This window comes from Falco naumanni, chromosome 13 (genome assembly GCF_017639655.2).
Source record: "Falco naumanni isolate bFalNau1 chromosome 13, bFalNau1.pat, whole genome shotgun sequence".
NCBI classification, from domain to species: Eukaryota; Metazoa; Chordata; class Aves; order Falconiformes; family Falconidae; genus Falco; species Falco naumanni.
In genome coordinates, this window is record NC_054066.1 from 8,621,329 (window position 1) to 8,643,881 (window position 22,553).

Consider the following 22,553-nt stretch of genomic DNA (forward strand, 5'->3'; position numbering starts at 1 on the left):
GCCAGCCTCTATGTTTGTGTTTGGTTCACATGTGAAATCTGCCAAGTGCCTTTCTTTCAGTCATGATGTGATCACTGCTGCACAGCTTCCCACTCCAGTATTTATCACATCCAAAAAATATACAGGATAAAAAGAAATTAACAAAGGTCACCACCCACAGGCAAACTGTGGCAGTGGCATTCAGTATATTGTGTCCTGCAGCTACCTTTTTATGTTGACCTTCATTTTGAGACAGTACTATGGAAATAGGAAGAGTTGCCAACAGTTCCTGAACGCAGCTGATAAAAGCTGTTTTGAAAATCTGTTCCAGGACAATTCAGCTGGATTAGTTCATTTACCAGTTGCTGAGTTCTGTAGGACTGAGCCTTAAAAAAAAAAAAAAAAAAAAAAAAAAAAAAGCCTGAGAAGCAGGATGGAGCCTTAAAATCTTATTGTAGTGCTCATGAATCTTGTTAGATAAGTAACAATGGCTGGATCTACTGTATTTTTTAAAAGCATGCTTTCAGGCCATAAAAAACCTCCTACTTAGTCTTTGTATACTTAAGCCTTGTTTGGTGGCCCTCAGGACACTGATTTGAGATAGTCAAAGCCATCTCGCAGACAGATGAGATGTGGCAGCTATTGCAGGTACATCTATAGGAATGGCTTCATTTATAGCATTGCGGTGCAGTTGATGTAACACATCTCATTTGTGAATCCTGATGAGCCCGTGGGAGGCAAGGGATCAACATAACTGCTTCACCATAAGCAGTGGTGGGGCTTTTGGTTTTTTTTTTTTTGTATCTTGTAAATGAGCTGGAGCACAAGTGATACCTGACTTAGTGTGTTCATAGAGCAGGAGATCTGTCTGCTTGTTTGGATGCTTAGTAGGAACCTCCCCCATCCCTGTCAAATCGACTGGAGAGCCAGGCAGTAAGGTAATTAGTACGAAGCTGGCAACGGAAAGCTTTATTATGGCACTTTTTTTTTTTTTTTTAAAGAAAGGAGTGCATTTAATTGATGGAAATATACATCTTTTCCATGTTAAACAATGTAGTGTTTCAGTGTAGTAGGAAAACAGAATAATATACAGAGAGTAATTTTTCACTTTGGGAAGTGGAAAATAACTGTCTTCTCCAGAACTTGAAAAGGCTCGAGTTTGCAGTCAGCATTGCTGTGTTATTGCTGTCAGGCTGAAAATCCTGGAAGCTATTTAAGCAGTGCCATATGCCCTTCTGAATTGTCAATTGAAAAACAATTGGGGAAGGGGGGGGGGGGAAAACCCTAATACTATAAAGCTCTTTTCAGAGCCACATCTGGACTCAATAAATGCAAGCGCCCATTGTATAATTTAACGTGTCTGATTAAATTTGGTCTCAAATACATAACACGACAAGGCCTGCCACGTTGTGCTTTGGTGCAAGAAAGATTTTTCTTAACATATTTGTTTTCCTTGTGTAAGTCAGATTGGGACCCTGTAAAAAAAATAAATCGCAAAGCACGCAGCTAATACAGCTGGAAATAAGAAACGTGTTCTGTGGAACCCTGGCGCGAGCCATTTAAAGCTGGTAGGGCTACCATGCATGGTGGTCGTGTGTAGTTGTTCTATTTCTTTTTGAACTGGAACACACAGCCAAGGTGATCTGGCCTTTGTGCCTGAGCCTGGTCAGCTGTGGGAGGCTGCCCGGGGCAATCACCCCAAGGTGAGGAAAAGCTTTACAGAAGTTCCCAACTTGTGATCCACAAAATAGGCAAATAGGCCTTGACCCACTCCTGGAAAGGGGTCGGGGATTTGGCTATTTCTGTCCAAGGCTGTGAGAAACAGCTAAGAAAAGCAGCCAGTTCATCGTAGATCTCAGTTGTCCGTAAGGGGATTTGCATCTCCAGTGGGAAACTTCAGGGATCTGAAAACCCAGAAGGCTGAAAAATCAGCTAACGTTAGACCAAATAATAAGCTTGTGGTTGCATTTCATGCAGTAAAATTATGTCAATGTTGATTGGTGAAGTTAGGGTGCACTTACAAGTTGCAGCTGCAATCGTTCTGATTGTTCTGGGGGGAACGAAGGTGCTGTGTTGTGAAAGCTCGTACTGGGGAGTGCATGGATAGAGTTCCATTCTGGTCAACTAAAATGTAGCTTATCTTGCATTTGAGCTTGTGCATGGCAGGAGACCATTGTGAAGTCTCTCTTCGTGCGCCCCCCCCCCCCCCCCCCCCCCCCCCGCCCCAGCCTAGTATAAGTTAGTTTTTCTTAAAAACACACACTTTAAAAATCCAAACACTTTAGTCCTCATACTCATTCCCCTGCAATCAGATCTGACTTGCAGTAGATCAGCTGAGGTGCAACTGCAGCCTCCTAGCCTTCCGGAGTTTCCATTTTCTGCCAGTAAACCTGTGACATACAGGGTGGTTCTAAAAACTTATTTTTCCTACCTTTTAAACTGAGAAACAGGATTTTTATTTACTTTAATTAAAAGTGGCTCAGACTGCTAAGGAGAACATTGCCCTGTAGTACAGAAAAGTTACTGAAAAAAAAAAAGAAAAAAATAAATCTTGAGGAACTAGAAAAAAAATTAATGGAAAATAGAAAACTTTAGGTAGCTTTTCTTTAGTCTTTTTTTTTTTATTTATTCCGGTAGAAAGAGCAGGTGATTTTCCTCGGGTTACAAATGAAAACGTAGCAGGCAAGCCAAAAAGAGCATTTGTTTTATTTTCAGTGAGCTGAATAATAGCAAGTTGCTATAGCTGCAGGTCTTGTTGCAATTTTTCCTCAATGATATTTTTGACAGTCTTTAATAGATAGCTGAAGTGCCTTTACTTTGAAGTATTTATTAACAGCAAATGTGGCTTGGGCTGGTGTTTTCTAGTGGTCAACTTGATGATGGTAACTTAATACTGATGTTGAGTAACATTGGCACAGTAAGGATGCACTTGCTCCGGTGGGCAGCGTGGAGCTGTGCAAGCTGCTGTCTAGGTTTTCCCATTCCCAGGGTGTGTAGGGTGAAAAAACAATACCTGTTTCTGCTAAACCTTAATTCAAATTTCCCGTTGAGTATCTTTCCAGTGGAAAGCGACTGGTTCCTCATGTCGCCTGCCCTGCTCCCATCCCCCTGTTTGGCGATGAAGGGTGAGTTCTGCAGGTGGAGGGAAGGTAGTGAAGGAACTGAAATCTTCAGGCTTTGTGATGTCTGGGTCTGCAAGAGGAAAAGAAAAGAGTAATTACCATTACCAAGCAGTAATTTGGGAAGGAAATGGGACTGCAACTTCTCTGTTGTCACTTTGAAACAGAAGATGTAGTTTAAAGAACATGAGGAAATACAAGCTCGGCACCAAGGAACAAACATTAAAGCAGCGCTTTTCTAATATTGACCCACATAATGCAGAGATTTACCCTACAAGGATCAGTGCGTCAAAATGGAACTTTCCCCCAACTTTGTGAATTTAGCCAGTTTCTCTTGGCAGGTTAATGGTTACATGTAAGAATTCAAAATACAATGTTCTGTTCCAGAAGTCTGTTGCAGCATGCCTCGTCTTCACAAGTAATTCATATTATTGCTGTTGGAGGAGAGATGTCTCTGTTTACCTGATAGGATCAAAAGAACTATTCTAGTGGGCTTTATCTTCTGGTGTCAGAATATGCTGTAAAGAAGCATACTGCCAAAATCTGCAGTTCTGGAGTGTGAAATGCACGTATTCGAGGCTGCCATAGCAAGCATTTTTCAGGGCTTTTGATTAGAAGCCTGGCTTGAAAAGAATGTTTTTTTTCAGCAATATCTGCTACTTGGTTACTACACTGATAAATACTTCTCGTGAGTGTATTTTAAAGTCTGTCTTAGAACTTGAAACATAGGGTGCTGGCAATAGGATTGTGCTGTAAGTCAACAGACTCCTTGAAGATTACCGTGATCTCTCTTACAGCAGGGAGAACTGTAGCAGCAATCCAGAAACTGAATGTATGTGAAATAGGTGTAAGTGTCCGGGCACATCTCGGTCCGTAACTTGGCACTATTGCTGAATGTTTGCAAATTCTTGGAAACTCAGAGGAAGGGATCTGTAGTCTCTGTTCACTCCTGTTTGACTGCTCAGTGAATACCGTGAGGTTGGAAATTCCTGCTCAATTCTGCAGTGAGGCTGTGGTGAATTTGTACTTTGGGTGGTTCATTTTTGGACCTTTGGGTTGGTAACATTTTGAAGTGTCTGAGAAGGGAAGTGCTTACCTCTGTTGCCCAGCTACAGTTGCAATCTGAAAGCTGTACCTATGTGACCTGAAAGGTGTACTATTGCTAGGTTGAAGTATAATGGAGAAATGACACTCGGAGGAATCTTCTTTAGCTTGCCAGGGATGTGTCAAGGTGGAGCATTTTGTTGTTGCTATTCTAGATTAAATTCCAGCGTGTCCCCTCCGGCCCCACGCTGTTCTTTCTGCTACCCACCTCCCCCATAGCTCCGTTTGCTCTTTTTGACTTCGGACTGGTGCTCGGAGAATCTGGCAGGGCTCTGGGAAGAAAACCTTGATGCTTGGAGCCTGCTCTGCAGAGGAAAGGGCAGCCGTGGCAGAGGGAGCTGTCTGTGGAGAACACAGCGGTGCTTTGAGGAGCCCTGCTCTGCTTGCTCCTGGACAGGCAGAAGGCACAGCAGAAGCGGAGAAAGTGGAAGGGCACGTGCTAGGGAAAGCAAGTACGTGGTGAAAGAGGTAGGTTCAGATGGAGGTGGTTAAGGAACAGAGAGTGCAGAGGTACTGAGGGCTGTCACTTCTTCATAAATTCTCTGAGGACAGATTTTACATATAAATATGAAATTTGTCATTGGGTTCTGTAGAGCAAGCGGTTTGATTTAGAATAAAAGTGACTAAGGGTTTTGTTTTTTTTATTAGATGGGCCAATCTTAATAAATGAAAAGACAGTGAAAATTTAAGACAAGCTTACGTAAACATTTAGTAGCCCCATTTATATTTTTATATAAATGTGATATCTGAAGCTTAGAAGTTTATGTTCACAGGCTTAGAAAGCCTTTTTAAAGGTTTTCATGTTTTTTTTCTTAATAGTATTTGATAGTTTGACCAGTGTGAGGCTAATAAGCCTTTTTTGTTTGTGTGATTACTCAGCATTGAAATGCAGCACATGAGTGATTGTGGCATTGTGCATTATGGATGAAGGCCCCCACTGTTAATACAGATCTTACCTCCGAGACTTGCGAAGCCTTTATTTAGCTGTACAAAAGAATAAAATGAGACGGGTGGATTGTGTGTGGCACAGGCGTATTTGAACTGCATTGATGTCCAAATATGCATTTATAAGCCGAAGCAGAGCTCTGGAAGCGACCCCGGGGATGCACTGCCCAGGCGTGTGCCCAGGCTGCCTTGCCTCTGCACCAGCGGTGGGTACCCCAGCACGGCACTACGTGCCCTTCAGCCCACGTGCGCCTGGTCTTGTACCAGGTGGTTTTTCTTGCTGCAGACATCTTCCCATCTTCACCTTCCCCCCTTCTCCCCATCTCAGTTGTTTTGAAGCATTCCTGCCTTTTTCTGGTGGTTCTTCCCTACGCTTCTCCTTTCTGGATTCCATTCTTTTCAGAGGGAGCTCAGCTGGGGCAGAAGTCTCTATTCACCATGAGAATTTCAGCACCCTCAGTGTTCCTCTGTGCTGGGCAGCCTTGTTAGTGCCCTCTTAGTTGCAGAAAGGGGGGTGGGGGAAGGGAGAAGGTGGAAGAAGTATAAATAACTTTTTTGTGCTCTCTGACATGCGCATTTGCTTCTCTTAATCCATTAGCATAAGGTTACCTACAGTGGGTTTGGTTTGGTGGTTTGTTTTTTTGGTGGTTCGGTGGATTTTTTGGGTTTTGCTTCCATTTCTGCTGTGTGGCTTCATTTCCATGTGACTGTTTAAAATAGTATGTTTGCATGGGGCTGAAAGAGCCTTCTGTTTTAGGAAAGATGAAAATTTCAGGTCTCTTTAGTCAGAAAATTGAGACCAACGTGGCTACTTGTGCAGCAGCTTCTCAGGCTGGTTGGAGCTACAAGAGAAAACAGAACTGGAAAATGGTTTTATTGCCTGTCTTTCTGGTTTTAGGTAAATGTTAGTGCTTTTTTTCATGGATAAATCTTTTTTCTCCTTGGTAAACAGTGGTGATACCTTTTATTTTTCAAGCTGAAACTAGGACTGCAGGAGGGAGGGAAACTGGTAATGGAGTGATTAACATCTAATTTGGTGTTTCTTCTACATGAACTGCACTTTGCTTTGTGTTTGTTTTTCTGCTGTACTGAATTCTGTCAAATTCATGTCAGTTTTGTAGCGCTAATTCAGATCAGCCTGGCTCCCTGCTTGGGCTTCTGAGTACAATAGTTGATTTGATAAACTTGACATTCTTCCAGAGGGGATTAGTTGCTATGTAGTAAATGTTACAATACTGAAAGCACTTCTCAATGATTGTCTCTCCTGCTTAGAAACTACTTGTCTAATATTTGACTTTTTTGGTAGACTTTGTGGCATTCAGGAACCAGGGGGTATGGAAGTCAGACAAATTAACTTCTTGGTCTTTAAATAGGTCACATTTAGTGTACCTTGAGAATAAAATCACACGTCATAATATTTCAGATGCCATTGGTTTTGTTCATAAAGACATTTCATAGTCACACAGTTAATTTTAAAATTTGGTCTTCAGGTTTTGTGGTTTGACTTAAAAATTACTGGAGTTTTTTTGTTTAATGAAACTTAGTATCAGAGTTCAGATTTTATTTTCTCTGAAGTTTGTTGTCTTAAAAAGAAAATCATCTCTCAATTTGGAGCTGCAAAAAAGGAATGATTCTACAGCAGTTTTAACTGTTCTCCTGTGTGACCAGTGCCCAGCTGGCTCTCGCAGGACAGCACTTGCTGTTTGCTGTTGGACCAGGTCTTTCTTGTGTCTGGTACCAGCCTGTGTGTTTAGTTTTACTTCATGTTTTAAACAATTTAACTTGGTAGGACACTGAGCACAGTTGTATTGAGGTCTCTCTCATTTTATTGTTTCTGTAAGCCTTCTACTTTTTTTCCTAGGTATAACTTTCTCAAAACAAATGTTTCAAAGTAGTTTCTACGTAGCTTCTTTGGTTTTAAAAATAGGTTTATGAATATTGGGAAATAAAACTTATTTTCTTTTCCCTTTTTGTTGTCAAACTACCTCTATAATAATATGTATATTCTTTATAGTTTCAGTGTTTGCAAAGTTTCCAGTTAGATCACCAAATATGTTCCAGATATATTTTATTAACTGCCCTGGCTGTAGGAAATGCACATGAAAATCATCTGTTTCGTTTCTGTTTTACATTGTCGTATTCCTGTCATAGTAAAACATGAGCTTTGAAGGGCACAGCAGTGTAAAAATCCTGTTCAAAAACGCTCTTAATCAAAGATTTAAATATGACTATATACACATTGGCAGACTTCTGTTTTGGGCAAGTGCATGTTACTGTGAACTAGTACAGCAAGTCATATAAAATAGTGCTAAGCTATAAAAAGTCATGTGAAAACTACATAATAGAATTCTGGACTTCTAATGATTTACAGCTGAAAGTGCAGAACAGAGTTTGGAAAAAAGATTCATTTCAGGTCCCTATGAGGGACTTTCTTCTTTTCCTTTTTGTTTGTGTTTCTTTTTGTTTGTGTGTGTTTCATCTTTTTGTTTGTCTCTGAGTTGTGTTGTGTCCATCACTATTTGTAGGTCTGCTGGTTGCATATGGACCAGAGAACCCACTTGGGAGACAGAGGTGGGATTGTCAGTGCAGAGGAGGACATTCAGTAATGAAACACTGGGATACAGAGGGACAGTCAGCCCTTCAAAGGGCTTTAAATAACTGCTCTGTGTGGTATAAAGGTTACCAAAATGGAGAAACAAATTGACCTGTCTGTGCAGTAGAAAGCTGGAGTGGATGAGGAGTGCAAAGGAGGACATGACAGCTAGGAAGCGGGATAAATGAAGACAGGGAGTGAAGCCCAAATGCTTGAACAGAAAAGGGAGAGAGAAAGGAGAAAACAAATATGTGATGCACTAACAACGTCTGGGGAATGGCAGAAGATGAGAAAACAGTTGAAATGCCACTGAGACATTGCTTGCCGCTATGGAAAAGCCCTCTGTTGTGGTTTGGACCAGGCAGAAGTACGAAGAGGGGCTGCGTCACTTGGGGTCTTCATCCCAGAGCACTGAAACTGCAGGGCTGGTACAGCTGGTGAGGAGCTGTAACAAGGGGAGGGGGGAGGACCAGTCTCGCTGGGTGGGCTCTTCAGGGTCACCATGCGGAGAAGGATGAGCAAACAGAAGACAGCTTTCCAACTGGAATTCGCCTGTCCTTGGTCCTGTGTCGTGTCTTTACACACACACCCCCTCCCCCCCCCTCCCCCCCAAATACTTGCAATGTGTATACATTCTGTGGAAATTTCCAGTACGCTGCCTAGACTGGTGCCGAGATCACACAGGTTTTTTTTCTTTTTGTATGTAACACAGTTAAATAGAAGACCCAGGTATTTGCATTGGTAGTTTCGTTGATTTGGGGTTTGACGTTTGCCCCCTCCCCACCCAATATGTGTTATTTCAAGTGTGCTAAAAGTAAATACTACTTGTTGTGACAGTGCTTACTGAGGCGACTGGAGTTTTTTGACCTTGGTAATTTTTGTTCAGCCTAAAACCAATTTGAATCATTTCAGTCGAATCATAGAATAATTTGTGTTGGAAGGGACCTTTTAAAGATCATCTAGTCCAATTCCCCTGCCATGGCAGGGACCTTTTTTCACCAGATCAGGTTGCTCAAATATGTTCAGAGATCCAGAGACACAGTTATGTCCCAGGTGGGTTCCAAGTTAGAACATCTTTTAGCCCAGTCTCTATCTGAGATACTTGGACCGTGGACAGGGTGGTTGTAGTTTAGTAATGCTGTTTATTTGGAGGGTCCAGCAACTGTTGTAAAAAATTCTTGGGTTTGGGGTATATACCCCAAATACAAATTTGTACAAGCCCCCTTCAAGCCAGAGTTACCAGCCTCTGATAGAAATTGCCGAGGCTTTGTGTCACTGCAAGAGTTTCTTGGTCAGTGGTTTGCAATGTCTCATAATAATGTGAGTCTTAGCCTCAAAACGAACTTAAAAATGACTGATAAATTTAAGTGCTGGAGTGGCAGCTGAGCTCTTCAGTTTAAGTGGCCGAAATCAAAATTACAGTTTAATATTTTCACTCTGCACAAGCCTGTGGGCAGTCATGCAAAATCTGAAACGGTTTAAGGAAAAGTTTAAATTCACTGCACTTCGTGGGTATGACCCATGTCAACAGCACTAGCAAGGGTGTGGAGAATGCTTGAATTCTGGTTTTGGCAGGCAAAGAGAAACCACATAAAAATATTTAAAGCGTAGTGTATTGTAGTTTAAAAATGAAGAGCCTGTGTTACATTAACGGCTACATGCTCTTAAAATCTGTGTTTCACTTCAGTTTGCTGTCTTCATTTGTTTTCTTTGTCCGCACAACTCTGTATTGTGGAACAAATTCACTGCTAAAGTCAGGACTGGGAGTCAAGATGCAACCAAGGAACTGAGCCAGCAGAATTAATAAAATTCTACTTCGAAATTTGTTCTCTTGTCTTTTCTTTCTTTTTTTCTTCTCACCACAGAAGACTAATAGGGGTAAAAATATGAACACTTTTCTTCCTCATTTTCATCTCTAAATCCTCTGGTCCAAATACCAGAAAATACTAATAGGAAAAAAAAATGTGCATTTGTTATGGAAGTGTAGTCTTGTAAGGCTTATAAATTAACTAGTGCTTTCACATCAAGACAAGGTAAAGAGACGTTGTCAATACAACCCTGGCCTTAAATTCAGATGTACTTCAGCATGTTTCTATATGTCAGAAGATGTAGTAGTGGTATTTCTGTTGATTTCCCAGCTGTGGGTAAGCATTAACTGCATTTCTTTGCATTTGACCTTTTTTGTGGTGGTCTCAGTTACATTTCAACGAATATATTTTGTGTGCTTTTTTTATTGGGTAAGTCAGACTATTGAAGGCTGGCAAGGTAGCCATGGAAGGGTGGGGATTAGTAAGGAAAACGATGGACAATCAAGCCCTTTTAATCTGAACTACTTTGTGTTTCCTGTGGTATGTAGTACTATCATCGTAACTGTGCTCTGTCTTTGGCTGATGTGTTTCAACATCAGTTTTTAAATTAAAATGATGAGAGACAGCTGTGCCTCTTATGGCCCTTTTCTTGCTGCTCACACTCTTAGAGCTTCATGAGAGGCTGACAGACAAAGCAGCTTCAGGAAGAGTGCAAAAGACAGAATTGTTCTACATCCAGATGTATTTCTGGAGTCTTAGCCAAGCATCGACTTTGCTAAAGAGCTCTCTGGCTTTGCCTTCTTGACTATGTAAATCATGAAAAATTCACAACAGAGATCTATACTGTAGAGTGGCATCCTTTCATCAAAAACATAGTCTTTGTGCACAATTGAAAAAAAAATAATTAAAAACCCACCATAATTCTAAAGGTATATGGTATATGTTTTGTATCTTTCAGTGCATTTAATCCCAGTGAACCCCGTCAGGGAAGATGGGTTGAACCCGAAGAGCCGAAAGAGAATAATGCCTGATTTGCTGACTGAGCCTCCTGTAATAGATCCTGTTTATGAAGCTCGTGTTTACTGCAATATTCCCACCATTGCTGAACGCAGCATGGAAGGTAAGTTCTGTGAATGCAAATGACAGTTTAGTTGCTTGTTGGAAACAATAACTGTGCGTTGTCAGTTCTTTGGTGCTTGGAGGACGTACAGCAAACACCAACTGGTTGCTGAATAATGTTAAATCATTCAAAATATGCTATTCTTTGTTTCCTTGCTGTTGTCTGAGTTTTGGAAGCGGTTCTGTTTCTAGTCAGTGGTCAACTGGAGGCCTATTTGAAAGGGATGGGGGAGAGAGAGAGTTTGAATGGTAATTCTTATTACAAGTGAGCTGCATTGCAAAGGGTTGACTTGGAATTCTGATAAAAACCTCAGAAGTAATTAATTTTGGGACTCCAGACCATTAGATGTAGTCAGCTAGAAGGTGCATTTGCATTCTTCACCCTGTAGTGGATACAGCAGCAAGTTAGTCTGAATGAATGTCCTTATTAGTATATCCCACTAATGCATATAAAATGAATTACCAAGTAGTATATCAAAAACCTCCACATTAGGCATGCTTCAAAATCTGGCGTTATGATAGGGGTCCGGAAGAAAGGCACCATAAAAGTAGGGTAACCTTATTGTGTTGGCAGAGTTCAGTGCTTGAGTAATGGCTTGTATGCTTGTTGGACTTTAGATGTAATATGGAGAATGTGCTAAGAACCCGAGTCTTTGTATAGGTTGTCTTGGAATGTAAAGTAAAATCTTTCTTAAGATGGTAAGTTACCATTTCTTATGGTTTCTGATTTTTTTTTTCCTAGCAATACCAAAGCTATCAAGCTAATTATACCTGCTTTTTTTTCTTAAAGAAAACATGTGCAGGGGAAGGATTAGGTAAAATTTACTTAAATTTTTACTTTTTTTTTTTTCCTTCTTTTTTTTATTGTTTTCTTTCTTTCTTCACTTTAGGTCATGCACCTCATTATTTTAAGCTAGTGTCAGTTCAAGTGTTGATTCGACATGGTGATAGGTATCCACTATATGCCATTCCCAAGACAAAGAGACCTGACATTGACTGTATGTTGTTGCCTAGCAGGTAAGATTCTTTGCTTTTATCATTATTAAGCCTGTGTTTTGCTTGATAATTATTTTTTTCCTCTTCAGGAAATAATTTGTGTTGCTTGAAGTACATTGTGACTTCCGATCTTTGTGTGGTGTCGTGGATTAAGAAAAAAAAATAAATCAGTGGTGTACAGTATTTCCTTTGAAACAGGAACTACTACCTGTTACCAGTTCAGACCAGAAGAAATTCTTGGTATTTCTTGAAAAAGCAGAAGCTGTTTAATCAAATGTTTAGATTACCATTCCTCTTGTCTAAATTTCTACATGTTTTCAAAATGTAAGCGTGCTACCTTTTTGTGTGAATGCAGAAAAGTCCCCGTTCATCATTACCATAGGAAAATTGGTATTTGTGTGTTATGTTACTGTTGGTTTTCTTTGACTTTTCAGAAATATAGGTTATCAGGTTCCCTTTAATGATTTGGTTCAAAGTTGGGAGAAAAAATGGGGGTTGCACATTTAACTATTAAATTACAAGTTAAACAGAAAGTGTGCTGTTTGCTACTTGAAAACTACCATTTTCCTGTAGCTACCACTCGCCGTTCAAAACTCCCACAGAAGTTACTCCTGTCTGACTGCCATTAAAGCATCATTGACCTTTCTGTTTCAGTATAGCGGTCTTCTGCCTGACATCATGACTTTGGAGCTTGCTGATGCTTGTCTTCATACCTGAGCCAGTTTGAGCTGTAGATATGATGGGAATTGCTGCTTTTCCTTGTGGAAGAGCCTTTCTTTCTTGTTTAGAGTTTACTCATCGCTGAAGGTGAATTATGGTGTAGAGCTAGCACAGAGCACCAGAAATGATCGGTGATGATGTAAATCACTAGCCTTTACCCTAGCTTGCTTGATTACACGTGTTTTTTCTCTTGTTAAGTAGGATTTGTGGTATTACTTAATTTTTTCTTTCCAACTGAGTACTTCCCAGTGAACTTACTGAATACTTACAGTTAAAATTTTTTCTTTATATTTTCTATCAGGTGTGTTAACAAATCCTCTAGAAAAATCTACGCCTTAATGCTGCTGCCCACTCTGCAGTGTCAGATGTGGCGATTTCAGGGACTGGGGGCTGTGTCTGCTTTGTGTGCCTGCACGTTAATTACTTGGGAAAAGAGGCATAGTACGTCTTCTGATCTACTGGTATATAAAACAGGGTAGATACACCAATAAATACCTTTTTCCAGAACAGTGTGGAATTTCCTCAGTCTTTAAAGAAGTAATGTTCTTGCATTTCTGGTGTAGAATTATTCAGAATTGGCTTTTTACTCTTGTTACGCTGAAAGTGCTAACAGCACACTGAAAGTATATTTCTGACTTGGGTATATCAAATGCACATTTCTTGTTTTGATGGTTTCGTGGGCTGTGTTCCTTACATTTTTTTGTAGCTTCCTGTCATCAGTAGCATTTATGATTTTATCTTTTAAATCTGAAATTCTCTGTGCTTTCAGCTTTTCTTCAGTGGGCTTGACTCAAAATAATGTCTCTGAAGGAGAAGATGGGTTATGGTATGGTTTTTAGGTTTGTTGCTAGCTAGTCTGTGGCAGTTGCATTTAAAAACCGAACCAGTTTTCATATCTGGTCCTGTGTCAGTTTTTTCAGTTTCTGGCTCAAGTATATTAAAATGCAAACACAGTAGGAATGTTGCTAAAATACGCTGAAATGACATGAAAGAACACCTGAAACTAGTTAAGTGTAGCTTCATCTCATACTTGTAAAGGTGATGGGAAGCTTGATTAAAGAGGCTTGCTAACTAGATAGATATGGTAGTGGACACAAAAGCTGGCAGAAAATGATCAGCAAATTGGATCTTTCTTTGAAGAAAACTGAAATAGGTTGCTTTTATTTTCAGATATCTGGCTGCATAAAAGAAATTGCCCTTGTTATTAGTAGGAGTCCTGAAACTTGCAAGTCGTGCAATGGTGTCTTCAGTTGTAGCCAGTGTTGTAATGCTGTTTGGCATGAGTAATTGAAAAGTAAATGTTACGGCTTAATCAAGCTACTGTTGTGGTGGTGGGAGTAATCCTATGAAAGTTTGAAACCATCATCAGTTGTAGCCCATCCATGTGTCTGCCTGTTCGTAGGAAACAGGCTTAGGAGCTCCTAAGTTATATTCAGGCTGCCCTATCTATCTGCCTACATTTTGTATGAATATCTAAACAGAGGAAAATTTACAATATTTTTCCCCTCTAAACAGAGGAAAAAGTACAGTATTCCACGTAGGTACACTTTTGTCTACAACATACAGAAGTATACGTACCAAAACCTATGTATACATTTTCGAGAGGAAAATGGGAAGACTAGATACGAGGAATCAGCTTTTTATAGCTAAAGCCATTGGAATGTAGAAGATGCAAATAACTTCAAATTTCACTGGTTTTAGAGTGTATATATGTACCCACACCTTTCTTAGCTGCTTGGTACAAGTATCAAAATCCAAAACTGAGCAAAACCATATCCTCCTTTTTTTGAAAGGAGACCACTCTTTTGGAATGCCTCTGTGAGTACAAACTGAAATACCCGCTTTTCTGACTGTACTGAGTAAGTTTTACAAGTGATAGTGATCTGGCAACTTCTAAATAGTCCGATTTTTTTTATTTTTTTTTATTGTTTCCTCTGCTATCCTGTGGGCTGCTTCTTTTCTGTAGTCATAATTCAACTTCCACCAAAATGCTGGTTTGTTAAGAAGTGGCGTTCAGTGGTCTTACCTGACATCCTCCACGAGAAGTGAGATTTCTTTGAGAGGTGCCCAAGCCCAGCAGCGTGCTGTGCCCGCTGTAAGCTGACGGGCTTTCTGAGGTTAGATATGCAGGCAGGAGACCAAACTCCAGTTCTTTCTACCATAGAACTGAGTGGGCAATTAATTTCTCTAACAAGATGAAAAATGAATCATTTGCTAATGGCTCTGATAACATTTATGATGACCTGCCTTCAAGGGGTGAGAGTATATTCAGCATGAAATACTAAGTAAAATATGATCCAGATTCCTTTTGGAGTTCTTAAAGGCTCTGATCTTCTTGATCTTGCTCAATATCTGTCACGTTAGAATGAATGTGAGAAAACTATTGCAAAGACGTTAACTGCAAGTGGCAATGTTGGATGAGTAGCAGTATTTCTCAGTGTTGCAGTACCACATGAGGCCTCAGTTTTCTGTTTGTCTGAGAAGGTTTTATAGCTATTTCCACTTCAGTTTCAGGCAAGGAGTATGACGTGAAGGCCCTGGAGTCACAAAAACTGTCGGTAAAAGGCAAGAGAGTAGTGCAGCTTTTTGCCACTGCCAACAGAACGACCAAGTGAAGCAGTTAAGAGGGCAGTGTCGGGACGCGAGGAGGCCAGCAGTGTCAATACCCTTGCCTGTTACTGGTTTATGAAGTGTTAGAGCATCAATGTATAGCTGATACGTCCCTTACAGTTCACAGCCACTAACAATGAGTGGAGATCCAAAAAGACATTCTGTCCTTGAGAACAAAGGTTATGTAAAATAGAATCTCCTGGCCGACTTAAAGGGCAGCAGGAAGATGAGAGGAGCTGGCTCTGTACCATTCTGTCCAGATGTGTTAATGCTGACCTTTCTAAATAAACCTAGAATTGCTACTGTGTGTGCCATAGCTTGGAATGGAACATTTATTACTTTAGCATCAGGAAGCTATTTGCTGCATTTGGCTGTCAGGCTTATATTCCTCTGTGATATAAATTTGGTGCTGGACTGTAAATGTCTACATTGAGAGTATTACAAGGTATATAATTGCTACCTTTGGACTGAAGGTTTCTTGATGCTATATAATGAAGTTGAGATGTCTGATTGAAACTCTGGCTTGTTTAAGCTTTCTGGACTTGAGTTTCAGATAAGTATGCTGCTCATATTCAGTCTGTTCTTTATTTGATTTGGCATTCAGCTGATGGAATTCATTAATTAAGCAGATTATGCTACAGCCCCATGGACTTCTAATGGGTATGCAGAATAGCCTTGTGGTCACGCTTCGGTTTTGTGAATTATGGATTGTGACATATAAGTGTGGAATGAATATAAACAAATGGATTAAATGCTTTGGAGATTTCTTCCATCTAAAACTTCAATTAATGTTATTATTATTATTTTCATTGTTCTGGATGCAAATTTCCAAAGGGAACTGAATAGTATGTACTTTTTTCCTCAAGAAAATTAATTGGATGATGTTATGGAAATCCTTTCATTGTAGTGTTTGCTTATGGGGGGGAATAATTTATCTCCCACTTCTTTTTCCCCTTTGTATCTTACATGTATAGTGTAAAAAGTTGTTTTTTTTAAAAAAAAAGAAGCAGCATTGTTTCTTCATTGAATTTGTATGTGAGAGAGAGAAGAAATGCTTTTTGTAAGATGCTAAAATGATTTCAGGAGACTGCTATAATGTGATAGTATGCTAAATTAATTAGCATATGCTTTAAGGCATTTTGAGAGGTGTTGATGTTAATCATAAGCAGCTTACTAACAAATACTTGAATTTTAGGTTCAATATGCACATGTCTTGAAACTGCCAGGAAAATGAGAGAGGAGTGTGGGGGAAGCAAGTGTCATACTGTGAGCTGAAGGAGGTGTGGGTTTGACTTGGAGCGAGGTCAAAGCATGATCCAGACAAGAATTAGGTGAAGAATCATTCATATTAAACACTATATGGAATGTTATTTTAAAGTCACATTTAGGCTAGATGTATACAGTTCCACATATTATGTAATTTGACATCACCCAATATTGTAGAAAAATCTGAGATCTTTACTATATGCACGGATTTGGGTGTTGACTTATGTCTCATCAGCTAAATAATAGCTAGTAAAATGACTTGGAAATGCAAAAGTTTTAGGGACAAAACAGGAAGAACAGACTCTCAATTAACTGTCATGACTTCAAAAATATTTTTATACAATTTGTGAACTGAAAATGCAGTTCCAAGTGAATTAGGCCTCCTGAGGCCTCTTCTGACTTCTGTAAAGACTCAGAAGAGCAGTGAGGTAGACTGGATAACTAGAGAGTTTGTTATAAAAATGTAAGAGCTTTGTGAATGTAATGTGAGTGTAAGACCTTTATGAATAAATAAGCCCCAACAGTACTAATGCTGTCTTGGGGATCTCTTTTGTAGGCTACAATAATCTCTTGTTGTTTTTAGTAGCTCTTCCCATTCATCTGCCTTCTAAAAAGGAAACAGTATAGTTCTTTGAGCAGAGACTTTTTTTGTCTATTTGAACTTCACAGAAAACACGTTATTTTTGCTCGAAGTAATAAAATAGTCATTTGCATTTTAAATAAAGAGAAAAGGGACTTGCTTTTAGGCACAGTTAGCAGACAGAATCTGGTATTGTTACAAAAAGGTAACGTGAATTTGTCAGAAGCTTGGTGTGTGCCTGGCATGGTCACGTTTACTCACCGAGTGACACTGAAGGTTCTGCAGCTCCTTGTGAGAAGTCTGGTCCTTTTGGCTTTTGCAAGTTCTGCATTCACTAACATAAGTGACATTTGCATAGGTAAATCCCATTTGTAAAGGGAAAAAATAAATCAGTATCTCATTTGTATCATATCTACCTCCACAAGCTCTTTCCTGAAGTATATAGATCTCCTGCAGAACTGTACGGTGCTGTGAGAGGACAGCACTGTGCAGCAGCATAGGTAAGATGAATAAAAAATATACCTGTCCTTAATTCTGTGATGCATCCGTAAGCTGCTGTTAGTTTTCTACTTGATTAACTATTCGGTTTTAGCTTTTAAATAAATGATTCTTAGTAATTGATCTCAGCAACTAAAGTATTTCTTCTATAGCAGTCCCTCTTTTAATCATAACCTTGACCAACATATTTTTGTGTCTGTAGAATTTTATGTGGTGATGAAGGTATATTATTGATGCCACTCTTGAATTTTTAGGAACATGTAAATTACTAAATGTAACTAGTTGCATGTAGTCTTGTCAAGATAATGTCTTTCCACAACTGTTTCTTAAATTCTGTATTTCATCTTAATTAGATAAACTTCGCAATTTTTGTAGATATGTACTGTCAGATTTGTGGCTGGTTCAAAAAAGTATCCTGTGTAGTGAGTCGGAGGACAGATTGAACGCTGTGGTTTGCTGACCATCAGGTTTGTCGAAGACACAAGGCTTATGCTGTACTTCATTTTACAGTATACATAGTACAAATAAGACAATAGTCCGATAGCTTCGATAGGAAAGAATGTTAAAGGAATCTCAGCCTGTTCCTATCTAGGAATTAATTTTGATTAAAAGTAGTCCTAAAATTAATAAATGTAAGGATTCGAGGGGTGGGGAATCTTTATTGTTGGGTCTGATTTGCAACTTAGAGCTTTGTTCCTCTTTTAGACCTGCTCTAGATCTGATTTCTATTTATGTTTTAATTCTTTTAATAAAAACAGTTTCTGCTCTTAAGGATCACTAGGGAAGAAAATATTTCAGAAATAGAAAACAAAAATCAATAGCAATATTTTCCTGGATGGTCCTGAGAGAAGTGGCCCTGCAAAGCAAGGGTAATTTGCTTCTTGCTCTGTGAATTAACTATCAGGTCTAACAATGGTCTCCATGCTGTGGTGGTGTTGATGATGATGATGGCTATTATTATTAATTTTATGTTTTTTAAACAAAGGTAATTAGCTCAAAGAGTAACTTATTGCCAAAAAAAGCTTCCATGCACTCAAACCTCCTAAGCATCACTTTTTCCAGAGGCAGAAAGCCCCGCTGTCTCTCATAGCAGTTCCTAAATACTGACCTCAACATCTTGAATTCAGTTAGTCTAGTGAGGGCGGGGTGTAAAGATGTCCGATATCAAAATTGCTCTGCTGCAATGCAAGATTTGAAGTGTTGCTATATAATACCCTTGAACTTAACATTGAGCTTCATGAGTTATATTTCGTTCCTTTGGACACATATAATAGATGCAATAAATGTATTTTCATGCATGTTTCTGTCACAGTATTTTGTGCCATTACAGCTAAGCCATCCAAAATCTATCAGCATATTTTCTGAGGTGTCATGTGCATATGCTCACTCTGGTACTGTATTTCTCATTTTGCTGTGCTAATTCAGAACAATCAGCAAGTTAATGTCGGCTTCTCATAAAAAAAAAAAAAACAACAAAAACAACCCCCCCAAAAACCAAATCTACCTCCAAAAAAAAACCAAACCAAAAAAACCCAACAGCAAACCAACCAACCAACCCAACCAAACCTCTACGTTTTTGTATCTAAACTCCTCAAGGAAAAAGGAAAATTTTATCAAAGAGTGTCATAGAACGGTTTGGGTTGGAAGGGACCTTCAAGATCATCCATTCCCAGCCCCGCTGCCATGGCAGGGACACCTTCCACCAGACCAGGTTGCTCCCAGCCCCGTCCAGCCTGGCCTTGGGCACTGCCAGGGATGGGGCACCCACAGCTGCTCTGGGCAGCCTGGGCCAGTGTCTCACCACCCTCACAGGAAAGAATTTCTCCCTAATATCTGACCTAAATCTGCCCTCTTCCAGCCTCCAGCCATTCCCCCTGTCCCGTCGCTCCATGCCCTTGTCAGAAGTCCCTCCCCAGCTTTCCTGCGGGCCCCTTTAGGCACTGGGAGGCTGCCATAAGGTCTCCCCGGAGCCTTCTCTTCTCCAGGCTGAACAGCCCCGACTCTCTCAGCCTGTCTTCCTAGGAGAGGTGCTCCAGCCTCTGACCATCTTCGTGGCCTCCTCTGGACTCGCTCCAACAGGCCCATGTCCTTGTTACGTTGGGGGCCCCAGAGCTGAAGGCAGCACTGCAGGGGGGTCTCACGAGAGCAGAGTAGAGGGGGAGAATCCCCTCCCTCGACCTGATCCTTGCCCAGGATACAGTTGGCTTTCTGGGCAGTGAATGCCCATTGCCAGGTCATGCTGAGCTTCTCGTCAGCCAACACCCCCAAGTCCTTGTCCTCAGGGCTGCTCTCAGTCCATTCTCTGCCCAGCCTGTGTCTGTGCTTGGGATTGCCCCGACCCGTGTGCAGGACCTTGCACTGAACCTCATGAGGTTTGCACAAGCCCACCTCTCCAGCCTGTCAGGCTCCCTCTGGATGGCAGCCCAGCTGCTGGCAGAAATACACATGCTGTTCAAGTAATTGCACAGTACGATTTCTTTTGTGTGCACTTATTACAGTGTAGCAATGAAGAGATGACATTTCTGTATTAAAGCTTTTTAAGATCTTTACAAACAAGATATTTAAATGTTGAATAAGGATTTAAATGTTGGTCCGTTTTAATGCTAGTGCATGAAAACTACAGTATTAGATCTAGGATCTATTATCCCAGCGTTTAGTTTGTAAATAACACAAAGATAAGCTGAATTCATTATTTGAGGGAAAAGAAGCATCCTCAGTTTTGTTACAGATAACATTTATTTTACAAAAATAAAACCATTAAAAGGCAAATTAACAGACAGTAACATGGGAAATGAATGTTCAAAATTAGGAAGAAGTGTGGCTATTACTAGTGGTGTTGGATGAAAAGACATTCCACGTTCTGGCAAAATTTGAAATATTTATTATAGTAATACATTTCCCAGATGTGGTAGTTTACCCTCATAATGTGCAGCAAATTACAGAAGGGTATATCTTTAGCCCATTTTTATTTTCTTGGTTACTTTTATAGACATAAAATTTTAAGGATATTTCCATCTTTTCAACTATACAACTGAGTAATTTTCTTTGCTTCCTGCTCAAACAGTCCCAGCAGTCTTAGCTGTGTTGCCTAGATACTCCATCTCCTGCGGCATCTGTAAATTGGCCAATTCAACAGGGGGATTCATATTCTAAATAAAAGACAGATCTTGGGGCAGGGAGGGGGAATCAGTTGTTTTCCAGTAGCTTGAGCAGTGCTGTAAATTTTGCTGTTGAGAAAAAGAAGTTTTCATTTGCTCAGTTGTACGGGGCTAATCAGGAGAATTGCTGGTATGTTCAGAATTTGGTTACATATGTGAGGATTACATTCAGGATAAAAGCATATTGCAGCTGAAGATGTCTGTCCCCTCCAGGCAGAATGGCCCTTACTTCTATTGTTTGATCTTCACTTTTTTTCTTGCAGTATATTCCTACAATGTATTTAACGAGAAGTAAGCTTTGAATTCAGCATTATGTCTGACAGTCATATTTCATAATTCACTTCTGCAAGCATGTGCTGAACTTGTGCTCATTTGAAAAGTAATATAATCCAAAGTTAAGTAACTTGCACCTGTGTGTGTATATTAATACATTGGAATATAACTTTATCCACCATCATGCATTTTTATTATTTCATCTTGGATGTTAGTTTATCTTGCTTGCCACTTTGTAGATAAATCTTTTTGCAAAACCTGATATTTTTCTTTCTTCTTTCCTTTCTTTCTTCTCACAAGTGATTGCTGACAGTTTTATCAGTATAGGTTTGATTCCATTAGTATTCAGGTTTTTGTAAGCAAAGCAGCAAAAGAAACAGAATGGAGTTCTTGTCGTTTTCCTGCACGTGTGTTTGTAGAACTTGCTATAATTAAGTAAAAAGGATTTAAGGAAAATTGTGATTGACAGTTTATTCATATTTAGAGTTTCTTAAAGTGCAAAGGTTTGAAAATTGGTAGTTCAGCCTGCTACATCTGTAATAAGCTTAAAAAGCTATTTGCTAGTGGCTTCAATTTGATTTTCTCAACTTGATGATTGCATTTATAGATTGCACTGCTGGACTGTGAAAATAATGAAACGTACAAAAAGTTCTGTTTGAAATCCACATCTGGAGCTGGATGAAGTTTTCTAATGTATGCTTAGTGCAACAGGGAGGCTCCACTGCTTCAGGAAGGAACAAAACCTTTTTGATGTGCCTCTGCTTCTCAAATATTAATCTCCATTTGCGTTGTTAAAATTATAAGGTACAGAAGCAGCTGTGGATTTAGACTGTTGTAAATTGGCTGGCTTTCCTTTCAGTGTGAAGTAAAAATGAAAAATTCTTTTGATATTTTAACCTCCTTTTGCTTTTTGTCTCATTTGGCATTTTTTCTCACTGGCAGTTGTACCATAATTTACTGTAACATTTTCCTCCCAAGATTTCCTCTCCCCCCCCCCCCCCGGTAAATAATATACTGGAAAATTCAAATTTTATCAAATGACAGGACAATGAGCTTACCTTTCTAATGACGGAGGCAGTGATTTTCACGAGCCCCCTGTATGCGTGCTGTGAGCACAGCTCTGCAAGGGGTGCTTTCTCATTTAAGAGAGTTTCTTAGCTGGCTCTTCTATGTGAGCCTGAATGTCTTTGTCCTGGTAAACTTTGATTCCACTCACTTACTGATACTTTAGTAGTGTTATTGCTCCCTCTTGTGGTTCCTGCAACTCTGGAAGATTATTATTTTTTTTTTAGACGTGATGTGTTTGTATCAAAAGTAGGTTATCATTCTAGCAAAATGTAAATATGAACAATAAACACAACCCCTGAGCTTCAGTAAAAGTTCTCTGACAAAATCTGTCTGTCTTCTTTTTTGTGTTTGGGTTTGAGGGGTTTTTTGGGTTTTTTTTTTTGTGAGCAATATACAATATTTACCATATTCAGGCTGAAAGTCCTATTAAAATGAGAACTACCTGAGGCAGAGTTGGGTTGCCAAACAGTTTCAGATTTAATTCTGCACTGAATTAGAGAGATGACTGTGTGACATTTAATGAAGAAATCCCTACTTTAGAAGTGTGATCATAGATTTATTTTATTTTTTTTTAAGGTTTTAATCCCTTTTGATTACATTGTTTGTGGACTTCTTGTATATGTAGTTTTCAGCACAAGTCTACAGTGAATTTGAAATTTGCAGGACATTTTAAGAGATCTAAGCATTTTTTCACTGACTTGAATTCTGTTTCAGTGA

The 22,553-nt window shown here is 39.6% G+C and overlaps 1 protein-coding gene across 6 annotated transcripts in view; it reads left to right on the forward strand.

Moving 5' to 3' along the window:
- PXYLP1 (2-phosphoxylose phosphatase 1) overlaps positions 1 to 22,553 on the forward strand; it is a 58,873-nt gene that overhangs the window by 30,740 nt on the left and 5,580 nt on the right. For all 6 annotated transcript variants that reach the window (XM_040613633.1, XM_040613628.1, XM_040613630.1 and 3 more), the window contains 2 exons: positions 10,507 to 10,668; positions 11,558 to 11,684. In XM_040613633.1, coding sequence (XP_040469567.1) covers positions 10,507 to 10,668; positions 11,558 to 11,684 — 289 coding nt within the window. The remainder of the gene's footprint in view (positions 1 to 10,506; positions 10,669 to 11,557; positions 11,685 to 22,553) is intronic.